We start from the raw sequence: 22,660 nt of genomic DNA, 5'->3' as shown, positions 1-22,660 counted from the left end.
TCCATTGCAAAAACTATTACAAAGCTTTGGGCACAAAAATACATAGTGAAAATATTTTAACATCTGCTCAAAATGGTTCTATTCCAGGGGTTGAAGACGAGGGCATAAAAAGCATTGTTAGAGGGAAGAAAAGGCCATGGAGTGTTAAGGTACATTATAATGTTTATTACAGGAATCTAAGAAAGCATATGTTTGTTAATTTTTATTTTTGGTTTCCATAAAAAGTATAGCCAGCATAAGAGAATAAAGTAGGGAATTGTCATAAGAAATATACTAAACTGAAAAAAAATATATATACTAAGATTTTAATGAGTCTTTCTCCCCAAATTAACTAGTCTAATATATCTCTCTCGCTTTCTACTCCTCACCTCATTCATGTCTTCCCCTTAACTTTCACCCCACCAGACACTCTTCACTGCTCCATCATTCACCCTGCAGTCTTATCTAACCACACTACTAAAAACTCATCAAACTTTGTCGTTCACACTAACATCAAATTCCTCTATCTCTTTACTTAATCTCTTGAATGCCAGTTCCATTTGCAACAAAACGTTTTCATCACAAACTATTTCAGATTCCACACACATCATTCACCTTACACCTCTAATTACAGAGACAAAGATTGAGCCTAAGAACTAAGCAACTCCAGGTGCTCTTCACATCAGCCATGGCACGAAGTCTCACTAATCAGCACATCTTTAAATGGAGGCACAGTCAGTTCTTGTACTGAAAAAAGCAAAGTGACAACCATTCTGTTGTAGCTTTCCCTTTAAGCTGTAGTTCTGACATAGAATATGATGACATGGGGTTAGAGTGTACAAGGGACTGAAGGGACAGTTGGAGCTGAAGTCTGCTGTCATTGCTTGGCATTTGGTGGGTGTTAAGATTAAACACGTAAAAGAGACTACAGACTACGTGTGATTCATCATTACAATACTGGCGACGATTTAGAAGAAACACCCACCAAGGGAAACCCAGCGTGCCACCGAAAAGCGAGAGAAGAAACAAGGTTAAAGGTCTGTTTCTTGATTAATAGCTGAATTGGGGGGCTGCCTGCATGACTCTTGGGAGAAGAGTGAAGATCAGCGATCGTACATTTTTGAGAGGCAAGACTGGTTTGTTTGGAAATTACAGCCTCATTTTGGTATTTGGTGGGTGTTAAGATTAAACACGTAAAAGAGACTACAGACTACGTGTGATTCATCATTACAATACATTCCCACTATTATTTTAGACTCCCCTCCATCTGCTCTACAATGCAGCAGTCAAAGTAGGAGCACCCATCAGAGCACACATTGTTATCTTGTACTGTCGAACACACAATTTTGCTCAATACTCTCACTTCACTTTTCACAGTCTGCACAGCTATTAAGAACTTCTCCTTACACCTTTCCTAACACTTGTTCTTATTCTCTTTGTTCTCTGCTCCACCTTAACTCGCTCTGTCCTTGAAAGCTCTGTTTGTGACCAGTTACTGTTCCTACTCTACAAAATCTCCTTCAATCCCATCATATCTTCATTTGGTTTCAAGTATCACATCAATGCTAATAATATAGATACATTTGTTTAAATCCATCTCTCACTCAAAAACATCCTCAAATTTCCAACTGTCTCACTTACTCTCACTCTTTTTTCATGTCGCTAAACTAACTTTTCTTCTCCCAGTATTCTCACCCATCATCAGGCAACATTAGATTTAATTGGCAGCTGCATCTCAGATGGAAGTGGTTTATCGACCGGGAGCAAAGAACCCAGCGGATTTCTTCACAAAGGGAGGAGGCCGACAACACAGAAGAGTCAGAGAAACAAATACAAATTATTTCAGTCGCCGCATGCCCTCAGGCGACGACATCCGAAGACATCAAAAAACCAGCCAAACAAGAGTCAATATACACCCGGACTCTCCAAGCAGTACAGGAAGGATCCTGGAAGTACTACCTCCAACAAGCAAACGCGTGGGCGCCAGAAGACAAGGAGGAACTGACCAAAATGTGGAGGGTGAGGAGTGAGCTGAGTGCCACTCAAGATGGAATACTCCTGCGAGGCCCGTGTTTAGTGATCCCTCAGGCACGGAGACAATAGGCAACCCAGCTGGCCAGGGTACCACCAAGATGAAAGCCAGAATGAGGGAAAAGGTCTGGTTCCCAGAGCTAGAAACAATGGTCGAAGACCTGGTACGCCGCTGTCAGGCCTGCCAGATGACCAGTATGCCAGAGCGTCCTGCCACGGTGATCACGGAAGAGGTTTTCACCGCCTGTGGGTGAAAGTGAGTATAGACTTCAGGGGTTTCCCTGGAGGGAAGAGCACGCTCGTCTTGGTAGACACCCACTCCAAGTACCCCATAGTGGAAACCGTCCCCTCGACTACCTTCACTCACGTGGCGCTCATACTGGAGAAAGTATTCGCTACGTTTGGCTTCCCTACTGAAATTCAGAGCGACAAATGATCACCGTTTCACGGGGCTGTGTTCACAGCATTTCTTAACCAGCGGGGAATCCGTCACCGGCGGATCACCTCTCTGTGGCCCCAGCCCAAAGGGGATGTGGAACAGTTCATGAGGACATTAAACAAAATGCTGCGCATCGCCAGCACAGAACAAGCGGACACCGAACAACGCCACAACTTCGGGAGTACCCCGTACTGCAAGATGCTCCTAACACCATGGGCGCTCATGTTCAAGGGACCGCGGAGGGATCTGATCCCCACATGTCTGGGGTGGAGATCCCCACCTCACAATGTCCAAGATACCCAGACAAGACGGGAACAACGGAAGGACCAAGAGAGCTCCAGGCACCATGCCACGCCCAGGTCCCTTCAGCCAGGAGCGACAGCCATACTCAAGGACAGGCGACCAGGCGGGAAATTCCGAACCACCCATGAGCCTGGCACCTGGACAGTGGTAACCAACAATGGCACCAAGGTGACCACCCGAAGAGGGAGCGAAGAAATATCCTGTAACATATCATGGTTCAAAGAGGTCCCATCTGTACCCACCAAGCCAGACTCTCGGAGCCCCCAAGCCCAAAGACGAGAGTACCAGAGACTCGAATTCTGTTCATTCGCAGGTGGTGCCTCAAAGTCCACCACTAACTGCGCCTCAGTGAGGTGAACCAACCCTCCAAACCCAGTCCCATCGTTACTGCCTTAGGCCAAATCCTTGACAGAATTAGTATCCCTAGGACTTTCCCTGCTAAACCCCTCCCCCCCCAGAGACTGCTGTCAAAGTGCTACAGTGCTTACTGAGCTTCAGTGACTGCTGTCAAAAGAACTGAGTTGGGGAGGGATGTAGTGGGTCAGTGGTCCTGCAGTCCGGCCTGTAAGCCGGATGTGAGGTGCACAACATCCGTGGGCCAGCGGTGGCCTGCAGGGTTAAATAAAAGGGGAGAAACCGCACAAGGTTCATCTCCCGACTAGTAATGTGTGAGTAGCGTTATTGTCCCTCCCGCTCTCCCCTTTTACCTTCAGTAGGCCTGAGCCCCCATTTGACCAGCCATAAAGCGGAGGCTGTGTCGCAACACTGTGGTCTTTACCTGGAGTAGGAGCTGCCTCCTGCTTGATTGAGTGTCGGCATGACTGCAATAAACAAACTCAGCTGAACATCCTGCATGACCAGCATTCCCATCAACACACTGCTGTAATCAATATCGCCTGTTCAGAGACAAAAAACAAAGCCATTAGACAAGAGCATAATGAGAGTAGGTTTACTTTCAAATCATAAGGGCTGCGGGAGGAGCGTGGGGGGAAATGCAGGCACAAAAAACATGGCTTGGAGATGAGAAGCTCTGAGACTCTATACCAAGCTTCTCGTCTTTTTTAAAATGACTTTATTCATTTAAGGGTCCACAATACATAAAATGCCAATACTTGGAATTCTGACAACCAAAAACATAATGTGGAAGAAAAAAAACGTGGTCTCAGTCAAGCACTTGACATTTCAATTACATTTTTATTTCGGCTTTACAAAAAAAAAAAAAAAAACACATAACAGCTTAACAGTAAACACCTTTGCTTTCAAATAACTTCTACAAGCATCTAACAGTTTAGCCCCCTTCAGTCATTAAAGTGTGTGGTCACCCCCACCCCCTCTTCAGCCACTGCTTATTTGGAGTGGCTATGACTTTATGTACCAGCCCACTTGGAGTATAGGGTAGTTATACATTTTGCAAAGGTGATTTTGCATTGCTGATTAGTCAACAATAACTCTGCGTCATTAGTGAAACTCACTCACATCTACAATAGACAGTGAGTCTACTGGATGACACAGCGGCCATCTTAGAAGAGGAAATTTAACGGTCCATGTTTTTAAAGGAGAGGCAATATCAGCTCAAGATGCACATTCCCAAAGCTGATGCCATAGAGGCCTGAATGTTGACAAGGTGCTAGCTGCAGTGTCCTCACTGGATATTCATTAAGTAAATCAATGCAATCACCATAAAAGAAAGACTGAATAAGCAGTGGCAGATCACTGCTTAGAACACCACCAACTCTTTCTGTATGGGTGACTTTTGTTCCAAAAATGTTTTCTTGAGATGTAAATTCTTTTGAACTGCATCACACTATCATACAGCAGCACTAAATGGAATGCCGCAAAATGTTTTTTCCACAAGCCAAAAAGCGTACTGCATCCGTGAAGCTTTTTTCCACCTATCTATGGCTCTTTTCATATTAAGTAACATGTAGAAAGATTGATCACAGTGAAAGATTGATCACAGTGAAATAGCAAGAATCCTGTTTCGCATGTTGACATTTCGGAAAAAATATATTTATTTTAAAACATGTTTTGTTAACGCATTAGCAGTGTTGCTGTCCCTTCACATTCATCGAGCAGCAGCACAATTTCAAGTAAAGCACCGGAAAAAAGAGGTAACAGTGCTGAGCAAAACAGCTTATCTCACTGAACTACACTCCATTGGAAACTGATGGCATTAAATGGTGCGTCATGTTACAATCTGTCTCAAGCTACAATTAGAAGGCTCCCATGATGCTTCTCACCACCGTGCACCCTTTCTACTCACTTCAGAGGGGTGTCTAGTAATGGCTGGAGGTATTGCACCCATCTGCTATTTTTAAAGTCACCTATTAGAACAATCTGGGGTGCTGCAGCCATTTTGGTAATCGCAATGGGAACTTTGGTAACAACATGTTAGAAATAAATGGGTATAGGTGAAGTGTCATCAGCATAAACACCGTCATTCACATATGCAAATGGCTTAGTAGTGTAATATTACCAAAGGTAGCTGTTTCGTTGATTTGCTTACAAATGGAATCTAGCAATCATTCTGAGTGATGGCCCAAATACGGGTATGTATTGAGGATTATTGCTTCCTGGTGGGAATCTCAAAAGGGAAGAATCACTGAGTGATGGAGCAAATCTGAACATGGGCAAGGTTTAGTAAGTGACACAATAATCAAGGAGAATGAACAGTGTATACTACCTCCGTGGGGGTGATGTTGTGGGTAGTGTCATCATGGAGTCTCTTTCCCTCGAGTGTCCTGTTTTTCAAGTGAAATTATCCTTTGCACAGGAGGAGAATGGTCTAGGTGAAGACAGTGGTGATGTCTGTGATATGCGGTTTAAAATTACCTCCTATCCTGTGATTTAAATTTATTTACTTTTTAAAGAAAAGGATCGGGATAAGGTTCATAACAGAGCGATGTTGTGAGGACAGATTATTGATCCTTCGCATCTAGTGAGTGGGTCAACATGTTTTAGCCGTATGTAGCCCCTACGGAACTAGGGCTTTCGTCAGGACTGTGTGAACTGGATTACCTACAATTTCAAGGTGATCCCTGTAAGTGTATTAGCTAATGAATCTCCATCTAGGTTACAATGAGTCCCTCAGACAGATCAGTGTTAAACGTATGCTCTGTAACCTAAAACAATAAGGAGAAGAAAATGAAGTTAATTTTAGGAGGATGTGGTACAAGTGTAGTTATCCTCTATTCAATTATCTTCTTCAATACCCAGTGACAATACTACAAAACGTACACCCTATCTAGGTGTACACATGTAGATACAATCCACCCATATTGCATGTATTAAATGTGAAGTTTAAAAAGGAACCAGAAGCAGTCCACTGCTAACAACTCTTAAAAATTTAGAACTATTCAAATATCTTGACGAGTGTGAAGAAAACGAGGGAAGGTCCCAATGTCACCGTAAGTCAGTATCATAGAGAGGGCATATTGTAATAAAGTAAGACGGAGGCTAGGCAGAGTTGATGGTGAATCCAAAAGGTAATTTATTCTTTCGTTCAACAGGACTATATAGTTACAGGAAATTGTACATTTATAAGATAGTTGTGGTATTCTGCTCTTCTTAATGTTTAGTCCATACTTTGTTTCCTGTGTCATGTTGCTCAGCAAGTGTGAGTGATGTCATAGAATGTTCACGTGTGTCTGGTTGAGTGAAATGTCAGTTGGAGTGTGTGGGCTGAGCAGCTGGGATGCTGCGCCTGAGGGGCTGCTACTGCTACAACTACCTTATAATCTACAATTCCTGTAACTAATTACTCCTGATTGAACTGAAGAACAAACTACCTTTTGGATGCACCACCAACTCTGCCTACCCTCCTTCTTACATTATTACACTTGCGACAAGCAGAAAAGGACCTACAGTGGAGAAAAGGCCACTACTGAAACTCAAGAGTCATGATTGCTGCAAGAGGGGAGGGGAGACATTAAGAGGGTTTTCAAGATAGCCTATTTTAAGCCTGCTAAGAGGAATTGCGCCTGGGTGCCCCACCGGTGTCTGTTTCCACCAGACAGCCTCAGCCCAGGGCATTTGAACAGGCACCTTCAAGTTACACTTCTTCCTGTGTCACTTCAATCTTGCAGTACCTGAGTTGTGTTTACTGATGTGCATCTGCCACTGAGTGCGGCTATATGTTACCATTTTTTTGTTGCCGTATTAGTCCTGGAGGCATGATTCGGTAAGCAGACATTTTTGCTTTGGTGTCCTGAAATTTACATCACTATCCCATGCTGAAACAGTGGGTGTGGAGTGGAAACCATACATGCCAGCGCGTTTACTTGACAGGCTTGGAGTGCGTGCATATATTTCATGTACAAGAAGCACTGCCTCAAATCTGAATTTTGAATGAAGTCATTGCCTGGGCGTTAGAGTAGAGCCCTTCTGCTCGTAGGCTATGCAGAAAGAAAGTGCTTGAACGCGCGCTTACCTCTTGTTGGCATTTGTTGTCATGGAGAACGATCTGCCTTTCTCGATCCTTGAGGCTGCGTGGAGCGATCCTAGACATTCCACTGGTTCCATGGAGAATGCCTGATATCTTCGCATTGATCTGCTGGTGCGTGCACAATTCCTGCACACTGATATTTTCGTCAGTATAACAAGACGGATTGCTTGTAATTACTTCTACTACAAGTAGAAAATTACGTAAAGCGACGTTTTGGGGCCCATTTTGCCAGATTGGGATGAGTTATGCTATCATGTTAAAGGAGTGCGACGCTTTTCTGCCTTCTTGGCTCTCTAAATTTTGAATTTATCTTTCATCACGACTACTTGCGTGGATTATTCTGGCTTCTAATCTTAAATGCACGCTGCGCGCAGGATTGCAAGAATCCCAGCAACGTTGTGAGATCTTGGAATATTTTCATTTGTACTCCAGGATTGTGCATTTACCATGTAGTTTGATAATCTTTTCCTTCCCAGGAGGTGGATATTCGGGTACAAGGTTCGTGTACCGGCATTGCTCACCTATTTCATTAACTTGCCTGATTAATTGCATTGATAATTTCTTTCTACATTTGAAAATAGCAATAATTTGATGGTGAGGAATGCAATATGTAACCAATACTATTTTGCCAATTTGAATTTTAAACATGCATTCAAGTTTGTTTTGTGCTAGTTTTGCTGCCTACCTGTAACTGTTTTAACTATTCTTGGTCTAGTCTTGCATATATTTGAAAGCATTCACGTCATGGTGATACTCTGCATGTATTGGCTTGGCAGTGATTTTAGGTATTTTCCTGCTTGCTTATTTTGGCAATGTTTTTTACCTATACTGATTTGTGTAATTAAGTTATGGCCTTACTGTATTACTAGGTGCTCTGTGTGAACTAATGTGTGTAGTTCTGTACCGAACACAAATGTTACATGAAGGCATACTTTATGTACCTGTAATATTGTTGGATATTACATGGTCTTCTGATTCACTGATGGAATTGGAAGATTTTGACCCTTATTTAATGGAAATGTATGGGGGTGAGCATGATCTTGAACTCAAACCGTTTTTGTTGGGGCTTATTGCAACATAAATCTTTACTTGGATTGCCTGGTTGTGCTGTTGCTGGTGTTGGGGTTAATTTCCCAAAACTTACTTTCTTACTGTGTTGATGGTGTTGGATTGTGTTGTTGTTGTTCCTAAACCGTGGTTGGTGAGGTGCATTGCTACTCCAAACCTTTCTTGAACTTACTGGCGGTGAGCAGTTTGCTTAGATCAAACTATTTTTATGGGGCACACTGTGACCTCAAACGTTATTTAAATTCTGGTTTATGAGCATTTGTGTTGAGCTCAAACCTTTTCTGATGGGGGCAATGTGCCTTGCGTGTATTTACAGGTGGTAGGCATTTTCTCTGTGGTGTCCAAACCTTTTCTAAAGGGTGGGGGGCTTTACTGTACCTGAATGCTCACGCCATATTGAGGGGGCATTTTGGCACCTGAATATTAAAGTGAGTTTTGAAGTGGAGTCTTGTGCGCAAATCTCTCTTGGGGATGGATCACTCTTGTGGCCTCAAACCTATTTGCGGGGTTATGTTCCTACCTCCTTGCATGTACTTGTGATGGGCATTTGCGCCCAAAATTATTATTCATTTACTTTTTACTGAGTGCATCTTTGGTACCCTGGTCCTGCACCACTCTTTACTTGCGCATGTGTGTTGTATCTTTTCGGGTCACGCTTATTTCCTTGTATTGAAAGGTGTGTGTGTTGTTCTGTGTTCTTTCTTGTACCTTTCTTTCCCATTACATAGTGTTTCATCTTTTGGGGCACATTTATTTCCATTTTAGGAAGGGAAGAGTGTGTGTGTTGCATGTGTGTTATTTTGCTCTGTATTTCCTCTCTCTTTACGTTTTTTTTTTTTATTTTCATCCTATATGCTCCACTGTTGGTTATTGTCTCCTTAAGTGAGAACGGTGTGTGGTTTCCTGCTCTTCTTAATGTTTAGTCCTTCCTTTGTATCCTGTGCCCTGCTGCTCAGCCAGTGTGAGTGATGTCACAGAATGTTCATGTGTGTCTGGTAGAGTAAAATGTCAGTTGGAGTGTGTGGGTGGGGCTTCTGCGATTCCACTCGTCGCCAGTCCAATAAAGTAAGAAGGAGGCTAGGCAGAGTTGATGGTGAATCCAAAAGGTAGTTTTTTTTCCAGTTCAATCAGGAGTATATAGTTACAGGAAATTGTAGCTTATAAGATAGTTATAGCAGTAGCAGCCCGCCAGGAGCAGCATCCCAGCTGCTCAGCCCACACACTCCAACTGACATTTCACTCAAACAGACACACAGTAACATTCTATGACATCACTCATGCAATGGCTGAGCAGCAAGGCACAGAATACAAAGGAAGGACTAAATCTCAAAAAGACCAGGATACCACACATATCTAGTGGGGGCAAAGGTAGTCTTAAGATTATAAAGACTGGTATCTTCACCTAGTGCAAGTTGTCTCTGCAAGCAAGTAGATATAAATCAAAAGGGTCAATTCAACATGGTCAGGGGCAGAATAAGATTTTTAAAATACACAAATACCTTTTCAGGAGGTTAATTAATGCCTCATTGGGTTCGGGTAGACCTGGATCTGTTGCAGGGATTCTGTTTGGAAACAGAACTATGCCTAGGATCACAGGACGTCCGAATATAGGGATTGAGTCACCATACCACATCAGTATCTATGGGGCCAAATCCGACTAGCTCATAGGTCCTTACCTGCACTCCTATCCTTCCCAGAGTAACGGGTAAATAATCAGCCCAGAACACAACTCTAGTCCCCAGAGGAACCGTGGAAACAGATGGTCACCTTTATGTTTTCTCACTCATACATGTCCATAAAAAACAAAAGAAAGACGCTTCAAAAGTTTTCAATATTTATTGAAACTATAGTGTTCTATCATGAAACAACTGTGCTGCAATGAGAAAACATATAGCTGAGTAAAGCAATCTGCATTACCAGCAAACTATATACAATTAAAAGCCCTACCAATAAGACTGATATATCTGCCTAAGCCTATCCTCACTACGTTAACACAGTGATACATCAGAGATCTCTTGGATTAGAACCGGCTCCCATACCTGGCATTTATAGTTAGGTGGTCTGTATCTTAGATTGCGCAAAGCTAGCACGTTCGTCCTGGGACCTTTCCCCTCTTCAAGAATCCTCCACTCTGTTTTTCAAAGGGCACATCCTAGTTTTTTTAATTTGTATTTTACAGTTTCATATAGCACAAACTTGACCCAAATCGGGTATCAGAGCGATTTACATAGCACCAGTTGAATCACATGAGCAGACATTCATTTTTTGTTAGGCACGGGGAAATTAAGTGATTTTCCCAGAATCACAGGATGTTCAGCGTCATTGCCGAGACTCGAACCCAGTTCCCCAGATTCGAGGTCGACCGCCCTAGCCGTTAGGCCAACTCCTCTACTATGCTGGAAAACAGCAGCTGCACTTTTGATGTGTCTGTATGTTAGGAGATGCAACTTTATGGAGAACAGAATAATAGGGCACAATGCTTTTTGACCTTGTACGAAATGTTCCGACTGAATCCCAGCAGAAGAGCTGATACCAATAATGACGTGCAGCCTTTGTCTAAAATAATATCATGGGGTGAGAAAGCAAAAGACACACAATTGATGGACGGAATGCAGAACAAATCAAAACATTCACCCCCAGTCAAGAGATCTGGGTTAAATCCATCATTCTTTTGCTCACCATGCCACCCCAGTTTAGACCTGGCCATATGCAAATCAGTCTTGACCCTGTGCCTCATGGGAACAGTCCAGCCCGAACTGCCCAGCAGTTCCTCCCTGGACCAGAAACAAGCATCCTAGGACCGGTTTCGAGGTTTCACCCCTCTTCAGCCAGGATAGGTTGATTCCAGTGGCACAGTGAGCCCAGGACCCACGTCTGGGCATACCTGGCGAACGTAGGGTGAGAAAGCAAAAAAGACACACAATTGATGGACGGAATGCAGAACAAATCAAAACATTCACCCCCAGTCAAGAGATCTGGGTTAAATCCATAATTCTTTTGCTCACCATGCCACCCCAGTTTGGACCTGGCTTGGCAGTTCGGGCTGGACTGTTGCCATGAGGCACAGGGTCAAGACTGATTTGTATATGGCTGGGTTGAAACTGGAATGGCACGGTGAGCAAAAAAACAATAGATTTAGGCCCAAATCTCTGTACTGGGGTGAATGTATGACATTGTTTTGCATTCTGTCCATCAACTGCTGTTTTTGCATTTGTCACACCGAATGGTACGTTATGCCCAGACGTGGGTCCCGTGCTCTCCATGCCACTGGAATCAAGCTATCCTGGCTGAAGAGGGGTGAAACCCCGAAACCGGTCCTAGGATGCTTGTTTCCAGTCCAGGGAGGACCTTGGTAGGAAGGCAGGATCCTTCTAGCTTAGTTACTTCCATTTTTGCCTGGTGTCAGTGTGTTTTTGACTTAGTCTGCTGGGATCTTGCTAATCAGGACCCCAGCAACTGTGCATTCTCACCTAAATTGACATGGTAAGTACTTTGGTCTCTCCTCAATTGGCTACTGGTGTACCCTTGTTAGTCCCTAGTATATGGTACTAAGGTACCAAGGGCATAGGTACACCAGGGGTCTCCCATGGGCTGCAGCACAGGAGACCACCTAAACTGTGACTACAGGCCTGCCATTGCATCCTGAGTGAGTTGGTGCTGGCACCTCTCACAACAGATATGTTCCCTTATATCTGATGTCACTGCACTTAAAAACTATAAGTTACCCCTATGGCAGGCTCTTCAGTCCTGAGGGCAGGGTGCTTGATTACAAGTGTAAGGGTGCCCCTGCAAAAACAGGATACCCCTACACACCCTGGAGTCCATTCTCCAGGCTTATAAGTGTGGTCAGCCATTTTAATACATATAGTTGAGATCAGTCATTATGAGATGTGTATATAGTGGCTGTACCGAACCCGGTCATGTTTGATATCCAACATGTTGGAGTTATACCCCTAACACAGATTCCAATGTTGGAAGTATGATCCCATGTACTGGGGGCTCCCATGGGGCCTGCAAGCGAGCTAGTGCTGCTGCCGACCAAAGACCCGATTCTGCCCACCTGCTGCTGAGCTTGAGCAGGCGAAGGCAGAACGATAGGCTTCCTGACACAGGACGGTGTGACCACCTCCCAGACAGGACTTCCTGTATTGGGATGGGGTGGGGGAGCTTACCAGCACCACCAGACTGCTTTGAAGGACACATTTGGTGCCCTCCTTGCATACTTCAGTTTGAGCCAGTTCACTGGATCCCTCACATTCGTTGTGGGACAAGACTCAACCCTGAAACTACATTGCTCTTCAATCATCTGGACACTTGGACTTCGACTGGAACCAATACTGCAACCAGGAAGAGTACTGCTGCTCCTAGTCTCGCCGCTCTTCAAGTCTTCTTTGTCGTTTGTGCTTCATCCAGGTCCTTCAACAGACCTGTGGGCATCAAGGACACTGACAAATCTCCCTTGGAGTGAAGGAGTCACTCCACTTCATCTACAGGCACCGCAACGAAGCTGACCGGTCTGCTGGTCCTGACATCCTGTGGACTTCCCGAGGCCCAGCAACAAAAGTAGTGGTTCTGCAACGCCCTCAAGGCCTGTCTCGTCCTGCAATTTTGAGGCCAGTGTCTCTCGTCGGAACCGCTGAGACTAAACCCCTGTGCAGTGTGTCGACTTGCCGTTCCCAAGACTTGTTGGCTCTGCATTCCAGAGATCTTCAGGCTACAAGAAGCTCCAGCCGCTAGCATCTCTTCCCTCCAAGATCAGCATCCTCACCACATCCTCTGCTCCGTGGGCATTCATATTTGGTGAGCTGCTCAAGGTCCTCTTGTGACTCCTGTGCTTCCTGCCTGTGGGTGCTCCTGAGAGTCTTCGACTGCTTTAGTGGGCTTCCCTGATTGCTCTGGCCTGCTCTAGTTCTCCTGCTGTTAGTGAGTCCCTTGGACCTTGCTGGTCCCAATGTTGCTCCTTTTTCGTCTTTCACGCCAGTTGCGGCTGCCAAGGCTTGTTGGTGCTCCTGCCAGAACCTGACCACTTAGTCACAGACATCCGGCGTAGGACAGCTCATGCACAACTCCTGGTCTTCCTCAGCATTGCCTGGATCCCACAGCTACAGTGACAACGTCACTGTTTACTCTTCAGAACCTCCCAACATCATTGGGCATTGTGTCTCCGTGCATAGGCTCTGTCCCCTATGCTTGTAGGTTCTTCACTTCCAGAATCCACCCTTGGATTCTACTGGACTCCCTCACAGTCTTCTAAAGAGACATCTTCTTCATAGTCATCCATAATAGTCTACGGCAGGTTCCAACGTCACTTTACCCCTATGCATCCAGCTTCTCTGGTGTAGGTAACCTGGTTCCTGGGGCATCTACAGGTGTGGTGACTCTCCAACCATCAGTCTTCCAAAGGGTTTCTTCAGGGTCCTCTGGGAAGGGTCCCTTTTCTCTAAAACTGCAACCGTGACTTCCCCGTTGACTTCTATTGTACATGCGGCTGTGTTTCCACTCTGCACACAGCCTCCGTGGGGTTCCTGGGTACTTACCTTGGGTGGTTCCATGTGATCCACAGCTCCTTTGAGTCTTCTGGTCCAAGTCCCAACTCCATCAGCTGTTTGAATTCTACTTTTTTTCATATATGGTTTGGGCTTCCCGTGGAGACCACTGTATTCTGCGCTACTTACCTGACTGCATGTGAAGTATTCATGTGTATTGTAGGAAGATATACCAATGTGATAGTGATATAGTGCTTTAATAAATAACTTATTTTTGCTAAACATGATGTGGTTTCTTTTCATCTAATCTACACTACAGAACAAACTGGTAAAACAAGCTGCTTAACACTCCTTCAAGCTAAGCCTGAAGGCTGCTCTTCACAGCTACCACTTAGAGAGCTTTCTATGATTATCAAAGACCCCTAAAATCACCATAAGGATTGCCTGGATTAGTGCAAGGTGCACCTTTTGAATAAGTGTGCACCATATATTCAGCCAGCCTCCTACAAACATACATTGCGAAGGAGCAAAAATTGAATCAAAATGCAACAAATGAGGAATACCACCAAAGATATGCCCCAGAACACACTGGAAAAAAATGGAATGAATAAAAGTCGGTATCACTCCAAAGAATTTTGGAAGGAACTGACTAAGCCAGAACTAATAACTTTAAAAAAGTGACAAGGCCGACAGTATTAGATGCATTAAAAATGCAGTGTATTAATTTGCTGAAATGCAATGGAGGTTGGTGTTTAACAAGGACTGTATTTCACTTGATGTCCTTGGAGCTTGTAATTCAAAGGTTTCACAAGCAGATGTTAGTGCTACATCTTTTTGAAACAATAGTGCTTTGAGTCTGCTTAGCTGGTTAATGTTTGCCTTAAAAGTTGGAATGGAAGGCCACAACAAGCAATCAAAAACACTAAGTGGGATCAGGTCTGGGGAAAATGGAATGTATTTAGAGATAATATATAAGTGATCCTCCGCATACCCGGAGATTTCCTACTGGTGGGGTGGACAGCAGAGTGGATGACCCAACTGCAGATATATGATGTGGATATACATGTTATTGTCAAAATGTGTTGAAAGGCGTAGTGGAAGATTGTGCCCATGTGGGCTGAGTAATGTACTGCTGCTATGTTCTTTCTATTTAAACTGTTCAATAAAAAGATGTTTTAAAAAACCCAAAATGCTTTTAGTGGCAGGGAAGAGCACGTTGTTGCAGCAAATCACTATTTGGGAGACCGATAAAATATATGGAATCCCAGATTTCACTCCCCAACAATCCTGATAACTTAACATTAAATAGCTTACGTTTGAAAGAACCTGAATAAGGGGGACAATTGAAGGGACTGGTATTCCTTTTAGAAAACAGGCCAAGTTAGCTACCGACGAGTTATAGCCGCTATGAATGGCAAAGTGTTTAAAAACAAGTGAAAAACAAGTGAATGTCTGACAGAAGAGTCGCACTCCCTTTCAGTAAGGAAGACTTTCTTGCTGGCATGTTCATAACTATAAGAAAATGGAAGTGCCCATAACTTATGAATAAAGCTGCCTCCTAGGGGTTCATATCTACTGATGGAAATGTTTCAGGCAAGCTGTTGAAATTGGCAAAGATATTACGCCATGTATTAATCAGACAGCAGAAGGTGTTTCTGCTATTGTGAAAGGGAGCTGCTCTAAAATATCGAGATGTAACAGTGTATGTGGCATCTTTCTTAGCCATCAGTCATTTACGTGTCAGGTTGAAAGGCAGGAACAGCTGGCTAGAATTAATGCCAAGGGACGTAACCATTTCTAAGGGTTTGAAGTGTCCAACTAAACTCCATGATAGATCTAAGCCAACTTTGCCCATGGTGCAATGTAGACATGTCACTTTGAATGATTTCAATTACAGATGACACAATTTTATTTAAATTTTAAAAACCCGAGAAGACAAGATATTAATACTATCTACAACAGCAAGCACTTTATCCAAATTATCTTGATCAATCTGTTGTAAGAGTGCAGCAGCTTCCATTTGTGACAATATCCAAATGTTATTATATGTGGCATAAATAAATATTTTAGAATGCGGAGACTTAGGACCTAACAAGAAATCAGATAGGTCAATTTTCTCCGATAAGAGAAAAAGACGCTGTTTCACAGCAGGCAGTGTGGAATGTTCCAGGCTCTGTTGACACATTCTCCCCACCAAACAGGTGGCGACACCACCTGAATGCTGAGACTGGAAATAACAGGGGTCGGGTCTGCATGACTTAAACCCTGGTGTGGAATTAAAAAAACAAGCATAACAACCATTTGTGTCTACTGGTCATAATAACCACCTATGAGGATCCGAGAGTGTGGAATTAAATGTGCTATTTTGCAACATACCATCAAGCTGTTCTTCAGTGTAATTTGTTAAATGTTGCCAATTATCAAAACGGGCTATTCAGGGAATGTTTGGTGCATTCATGTCTTCAATTTTAGCCAGTCCCAGACATTTAGTCTGCTGAAAGATTTCATTCAGAAAAATCATTTGTGTTGGACTCATGCAGGCTCGTAACAAGATGTCTGTGCTCGGAACCTACCAAAGTTTGGTACCCCACATCAATTTCATGTCAATGGTATCCTTCCAATAATCATAGCCTTTTACAGCTAATTGGGTAACAAAAGAGTCTGTGAATATTAGCTTTCTTGGTGTAAGCACAGACTTCTTTGGTTGTGTAGGGATAAGTTTGAAATAATAGGACTTCAGGTCAGATATGTCATATCTAGAAAAATATGTGAATTTATCCTTGTATGCTTTTGAGCTACCTTGTGGTGGAGTGGGACAATGTTTTCATCGTGTGTAATCAAAAGGTGTGCGTTGAACACTAGCTCGATATAAATATTGATGTTTATAACGATGGGAACATAGTTAGCAGGATTTAAGTGCAGGTTCTCTGATTTGAAAACAGTACAGAATTCAAGCTCAGAGAGCATGGAGTTTACAGTTTCAACATCCCAATCATCAGAATATAACCGAGGTAAAATTAAATCACCCACAGAAACCCTAAATACATAAGGTATCTGCAGAATTTCTGTAGGATAAATACATCGTAAAGAACTTTATCACATACAGTTCAGTTACTTGAATAGCTGAAATGTTCATGAGGGACAAGTCTCTTTTTAGCTTATGGGAAGAAGAGTGAGGCATCAACACCTCATCGTACAGTTCTGTTGCAGAGCTTTCTGGAAGGTAATGGTCATTAATCAGCAAGAAGAAAAAAAACAGTCACAATTCCAATCCACAGGAATAGAAAAACAAGAAGATTGTTAGCCAAACATATATCCAAGGTGAGACCAGATAAGTGCATTTCAGCCATGAAAAGAAAACACAGATTCATGCAGGAGGAGTGTCTAAAACGGAAGAATCATCAAAAGAATCAGAAGAAAAATCATCTCAACCCATATAGTACCCAGAAGCAGTTTGTCGAAAAACTGGTGCCTCAGGTACTACGACAGGACCGGAAAAATCCAAAAGAGGTGGATCTGTACAAACGACATTAACTGCAGGAGACGCAGTAGTAAGAAGAATAAGCACTTCAGTCGTGTTGCTGGCAGTTGAAGCAGATGCAGGTATTGAATGCAATGTACTATCCGCCCCCGTCAGGTGGGAAGAAACAGCTTTGGTGGTGCTCACCAGCTCTGGAGGCATTTCCAGTATGATAGCAAGAGGAGTTGGGAAACTATCAATGACTCCTCGTGGCCTACTGTTGAGAATCGGTCACATGATGTAACTTGATGTGATGAATGGAGACAAATTGATTGTCTTTAGAACCAGGCAGAGGTGGCAAGTGGTTTCCTCTCGCAGCTGCGGGGTCAGCCACCCGGCTCTATGCGGTTGGACCCACGCTCCACTGTTCTACGGCGACTCGGGCCACGCCAGACTGGAGCTCTAACCCACCCCACAGGCACTGGTGATCGATTCCGTTGCAGGATTTAAATACAACGAATTTGAGGAACTGCTTATCTTCTCACGGTATCCTGCATACTCTCCGAGCTCTGACAAAGATTTTTACAGATTTTTAGGGGATTATTGCAGTGGGCAACTGGAGCTGCTTCAAGAAGCACCCATCTTATCCAGCATTTGCCCCCCCCCCCGTGATGGGGAAGATCATCCAGGTAGACCAATTGTTTCCGATTGCCAATCTTGACATGAGCCAATATCCAAGTACGTGGATACATTTCTAAAACCTTCTGTGACATCAGTCCGATTGTACATCCAGAACACTACAGGTCTCTTAAAAAAAGTTGAGAATCTTCCAGTTGACACAAAATAAAATCCTCAATGACTAGTGATTTCTGATATAGTTTCCCTCTACACAAATACACCCAAGGATGATGCATTAGAAGTGACTGTACTTCAACTGGAGAAGAGGGAAAGACCACACCGAGTACCAACTGACTATCTTATCACTAGCAAAAAGTGCTTTGAGTACTGACTGTATGACGGTTTTTGTGATCAACTGATTAATATTACTTTGACCAGAGTGTATATAAATAGCGCAAAAATCATTTCCACTTGAGGTCTGATTTTCTGTGGCCCAGCCTCCCGTGTGTAAAGGGCCCAACCTGTAGCTTGTTCTATGGATGTTTTGTTAGTACATATGGCTAGGTCACCTAAAAGGTGGAAAACACATCCCGGAACACATCTCTCCTGCACTCAGCATTTCAGCTCTGCCAAGTATTATTATCATGCATGTTTTATAAAGCACATGGCTATCTAAAAAGGTTTTACAGTGTTAATTTACTCGTGGCCTGGGTCACTCCAAAGCATCAGGTAAAAGGGAGTCTATCTAAAATAATCTGGCAATAAAAACAACCAGGTTTTTAAAAGTTTCCGTCAATTTCTCAGACTTGTAGGCAAGTTGTTCCAGAATCTTGCTCGAGATAAGAGAATGCTCAACCTCCTTGTTGAGGTTTCTTAATCCTGGGAGTTACGGCCAGCCTCAAATGGGTGGAGTGCAACAGATGAGGGAGGGAATAGCTAGACACCATAGATCTAAGGTAGTGTGGGCCGGTATTTGATGGGCATTTGTGCATAGAGCACAATGCCTTAAATTGCACATGCTGCTCAATAGGTAGCCAGTGGAGAGTCTTTAACAGACTGGCTGTAGAGGAAAGCTGGGGGGGAGAGACACGCAGCCGCATTCTGCACGATCTGAATGTGTTTTAGCAGTGATTTTGCCAACCCTAAGTTCAAAATGTTCCGAAGTCCAGCCTAGATATAACAAGTGCCTGGACTACAGTTCTCTACGCAGAGTTTGTGAGGCAGTAAAGAATCTTCTTGAGTCATTTCAGTATATCAAAGTAAGCAGCTGCTACCTTATCAATCTGCTGACTCATATTGAGTTTGTGATACAACTAGACTCCCAAGCTTTTTACAACTGGCACTGGATTGGGGGATTGCCGATAGTGGCAGGTCACAAGTGTGAGCCAGAGGGGCAGCAGGGTTACCACCTAACAAGTCCTCCGTCTTGCCCCCGTTTAACTTTAATGAATTAGCACCCATCCAAGGTGAGACTTGGGTGAGACAAAAGTACAAGGCCAACCTCTTCTGATTGTCCTTGGAAGACAGAGAAACTACAATCTGTATATCATCTGCATAAGGAAAAGAGCATGAAGCTACAATTTTCTACTATATCTGCCAGTGGTCTGATGTACAGGTTAAACAGCAGAGGACTCACAGTGGACCCCAGAGGCACACCTGAGGATAAGTAATGAGGTTCAGATCTTTGATGGTTAGTATGCACCTGGAAGGTGCGATCATGAGGAAGATTTAAGCCAGGATAAAGCAGTGTCCTGTATCCCCATGCCCTCTAATCTTTAAATGAGCGGATAGTGATTAACAATGTCAAATGCTACACTGAAATCAAACAGGATTAGTGCAGCCGCTACGCGCTTGTCCAGTTGATGCCTCAAGAACTCCATGACACCAAGGAGGGCCGATTTGGTGTTATGACCTGCTTGAAACCCAGATTGTGAAGGGCGGAGTGAGTCATTAAGTTCTATTTGTCTTGTAAGTTGAAGGTTTACATGTTTCTCTAGAACCTTGTCGCGATGGGGCAACAGAGATATAGGTCTATAGTTAGACCATGTGAGGGAGTCCACATCAGTCTTTTTTAATAGAGGGGTAATCAAAGCAGTTTGCCAAATGTTTGGGAACCACACCCTCCACCAAGGACTGATTTAGTATATGTGTAATCTGCTCCATAAATGGGTGGGAGAGGTTCCCAAGTATATCAGGGGGACAAGGATCTTAAAGGGATCCTGATTTAATAGACGCAAGAATGGCCCTAAAAGATGGCTCATCCAAAACAGGAAATCCCTGGAGTATCCTGTCTATCTAAGGGACAGAATTTTGAGTATTCATCTCATCTATATTGGAGAGACTGGCCTGAATATCTGCCACTTTTTATAATGAAAAAAATCAGCAATTTCTTCACAGTGTATTTGAGAAAGGGGAGTCACTGATGCAGAGTTTGACGGGTCAGAAAGGGCTCTCACTACCTGAAATGACTCACTAAAAAGCTCATACCGAAAAGAATATTTTATGGTCAGTTTTGTATGGCTCAGTTCCAAATATATTGGATGCTTTGACATCTACCTCACAATAATGCTTAACCACTGAGGCAGATCTTAATACTATTCAACAAGCTTTAAGTACTCTAATTGACCTTGCATGAGCAAATACGGCTGGATACCCACACCCACCATGCAACTTTCACCACTTGCATATGGTGAGCAGCAAGTCAGATTAGGAAGGAGTGGTAATTGCCCACGTTTTAAAGAAAACCCATCCGGGATCAAGCCAATTAATGGTTTAAGAAGTGGAAACGAGCGACCAAAGAGATTCATACCCACATTGTGTCAGAAACCTTCACTGACCACTGCCACTCAGGATTCCGACCTCAACTTTGCATAGAATCCATATTTTTAGCAATTAAAGAGGACTAGGAGAATTGCGCCCTGGCTAGCGGTCATCTTGCTATGCTCATACTGCTTAACTTGATCAGTTTCCTTCCTCCATCAAGGGAAGAATCAAGATATGCTTTCAGTCACATGCTGAAGATGCTGACTGTGGTACATTTAAATGGCGTGGGAGAGCAATATCACAATTTAACTGTTGGTTACTACTCATAGCAGACAAAGTGCCAATCATTGTTTAAAAAACTTTTAGATGTTCATGGTTTAGTAAAGGGAATGTGAAGTCTACTCCATTTCCCATGCTAAAGATACAAATGCTGATAACCACAGATTACATTAGAGGCTCATGTTTGTGGGATAGATTTGCAGTAAGATTAGTTGCAATAATCAATTTGAGTGGGAGGTACAAGCTATCAGCGTGTGATCTTTCATATTTATTTCAAAAGGGCCACCTATTTTCTCAATTTTATCTCCAACAGTGGTAATTAAGAATTCCATCGCGCAAACATAAAGTCAATACTTTCCCACACCAAATTGACAGGTTAGTGGTGTCTGGAGCATAACACTTTTGTGTGATTCTACGCGTGCTGTCAGAAGAATTTGATAGGTAAGTTTGCACAACAAGGATGGCCGTGAAAATATGTAGTCTTCATCAACATCTCATCTGGATCACCGAGCATAAAACAGATTTCTCAAGTTTTGAACAACATTAAAACTGAGGACTAATACGTGTATTTGATGACATTACTAGTTGTAATTTCACACAACCTTTGAGCTCCCACATGAGAATCTATCACGCTGACATGATAAACTTTTACTTGGCCCAGAATTCCGATAAAAAAACCTAGACTGACGAAGCACATACATGGACCTGGGACACTTGGCTGGTCTTGGCAGTTGGTTGAATTACACTTAAGACAATAAACAAGCAACCTCAGGTAAATATCCCATAGTTGCCAAAGTTTCAGACTGCTATGTGTGACATTTTCATAATTTCAGTATAATTATGAGTGACATATCAACGACCCTTTCTTGTGAGCAAAATCAGGCAATGAAGACGAGGGAAACACATGAATATCAAATTCCAATTTCTTTATTTCGGTTCAGTTAAAACCATAAAAGATACATCATAATTAATCACATTCAAGGTTATAAAACCTTCACATTCAAATTATTTAAATAAAATTGATACAACTTCGCATTCAATTAGTAGCACTTCATCAAGGTAAGGGGCAATAATAAAAATAGACAATGGAAAGACCTAGCCGCAATATGACGAATAAAATATATATTATAATAAATACATTAAAACTAGGCATTACTTGTTTTGTAAGAATATTTGTATGGAGCACTTGAATCAAGTATCCCTTACTCAATAGTAACCTCGTCCTCCATTATTTGTACCTTCCAATGCAATTCCTTACATGATTTTCTAAAAGCTACAGATACTTTTTAGTGCAAATAGTGAAGTCACAAAATTACCTTGTAACACCATTAAGTCATAAAGTGCGTGTGCATAGCTTACTTGGAACCATAGGCTTAAGTACACATATTTTTAAATTATTAAAACTTCAGCCCAGCTTCAGCTCTTATGAAACTCACATTAAATAAATATCTACTAACACTAAAAACAATTTTTGGGGATGTATCTGTTTTCAATATTCTTTCCGCCTCCAGGCGGAACCTAGTGTTCATGTTTCTACAAATGGGTTTGATCCATTTGTTCCTGGGTTTGCCATTTGCGGAACAGAAGAATAATACATGTAAATCATTTTCCTCAGTCTCAGTTTGACATAATACACAGAACTCATTGTTATTTCCATCATAATTACTAGCCCATTTTGATGTGTTCACACCATATCTAAACCTAATGTATAAAGATTTGGCTAGTTGTGGGCGTACTTCATCCAAGAAAAACTAAAAGCTTGCTACTTATCTAAAAATAAGGAACTTAGT

At 42.8% G+C, this 22,660-nt stretch overlaps 1 protein-coding gene across 3 annotated transcripts in view; it reads right to left on the bottom strand.

Moving 5' to 3' along the window:
* Nucleotides 1–22,660, bottom strand: part of SLC9D1 (solute carrier family 9 member D1) — a 444,459-nt gene that overhangs the window by 134,004 nt on the left and 287,795 nt on the right. For all 3 annotated transcript variants that reach the window (XM_085622704.1, XM_085622705.1, XM_085622703.1), the window contains exon 8: nt 3,531–3,648. In XM_085622704.1, coding sequence (XP_085478830.1) covers nt 3,531–3,648 — 118 coding nt within the window. The remainder of the gene's footprint in view (nt 1–3,530; nt 3,649–22,660) is intronic.

The sequence above is a fragment of the Triturus cristatus genome, chromosome 8, assembly GCF_964204655.1.
Source record: "Triturus cristatus chromosome 8, aTriCri1.1, whole genome shotgun sequence".
NCBI classification, from domain to species: Eukaryota; Metazoa; Chordata; class Amphibia; order Caudata; family Salamandridae; genus Triturus; species Triturus cristatus.
This window is presented reverse-complemented; position numbering and strand designations above follow the sequence as displayed.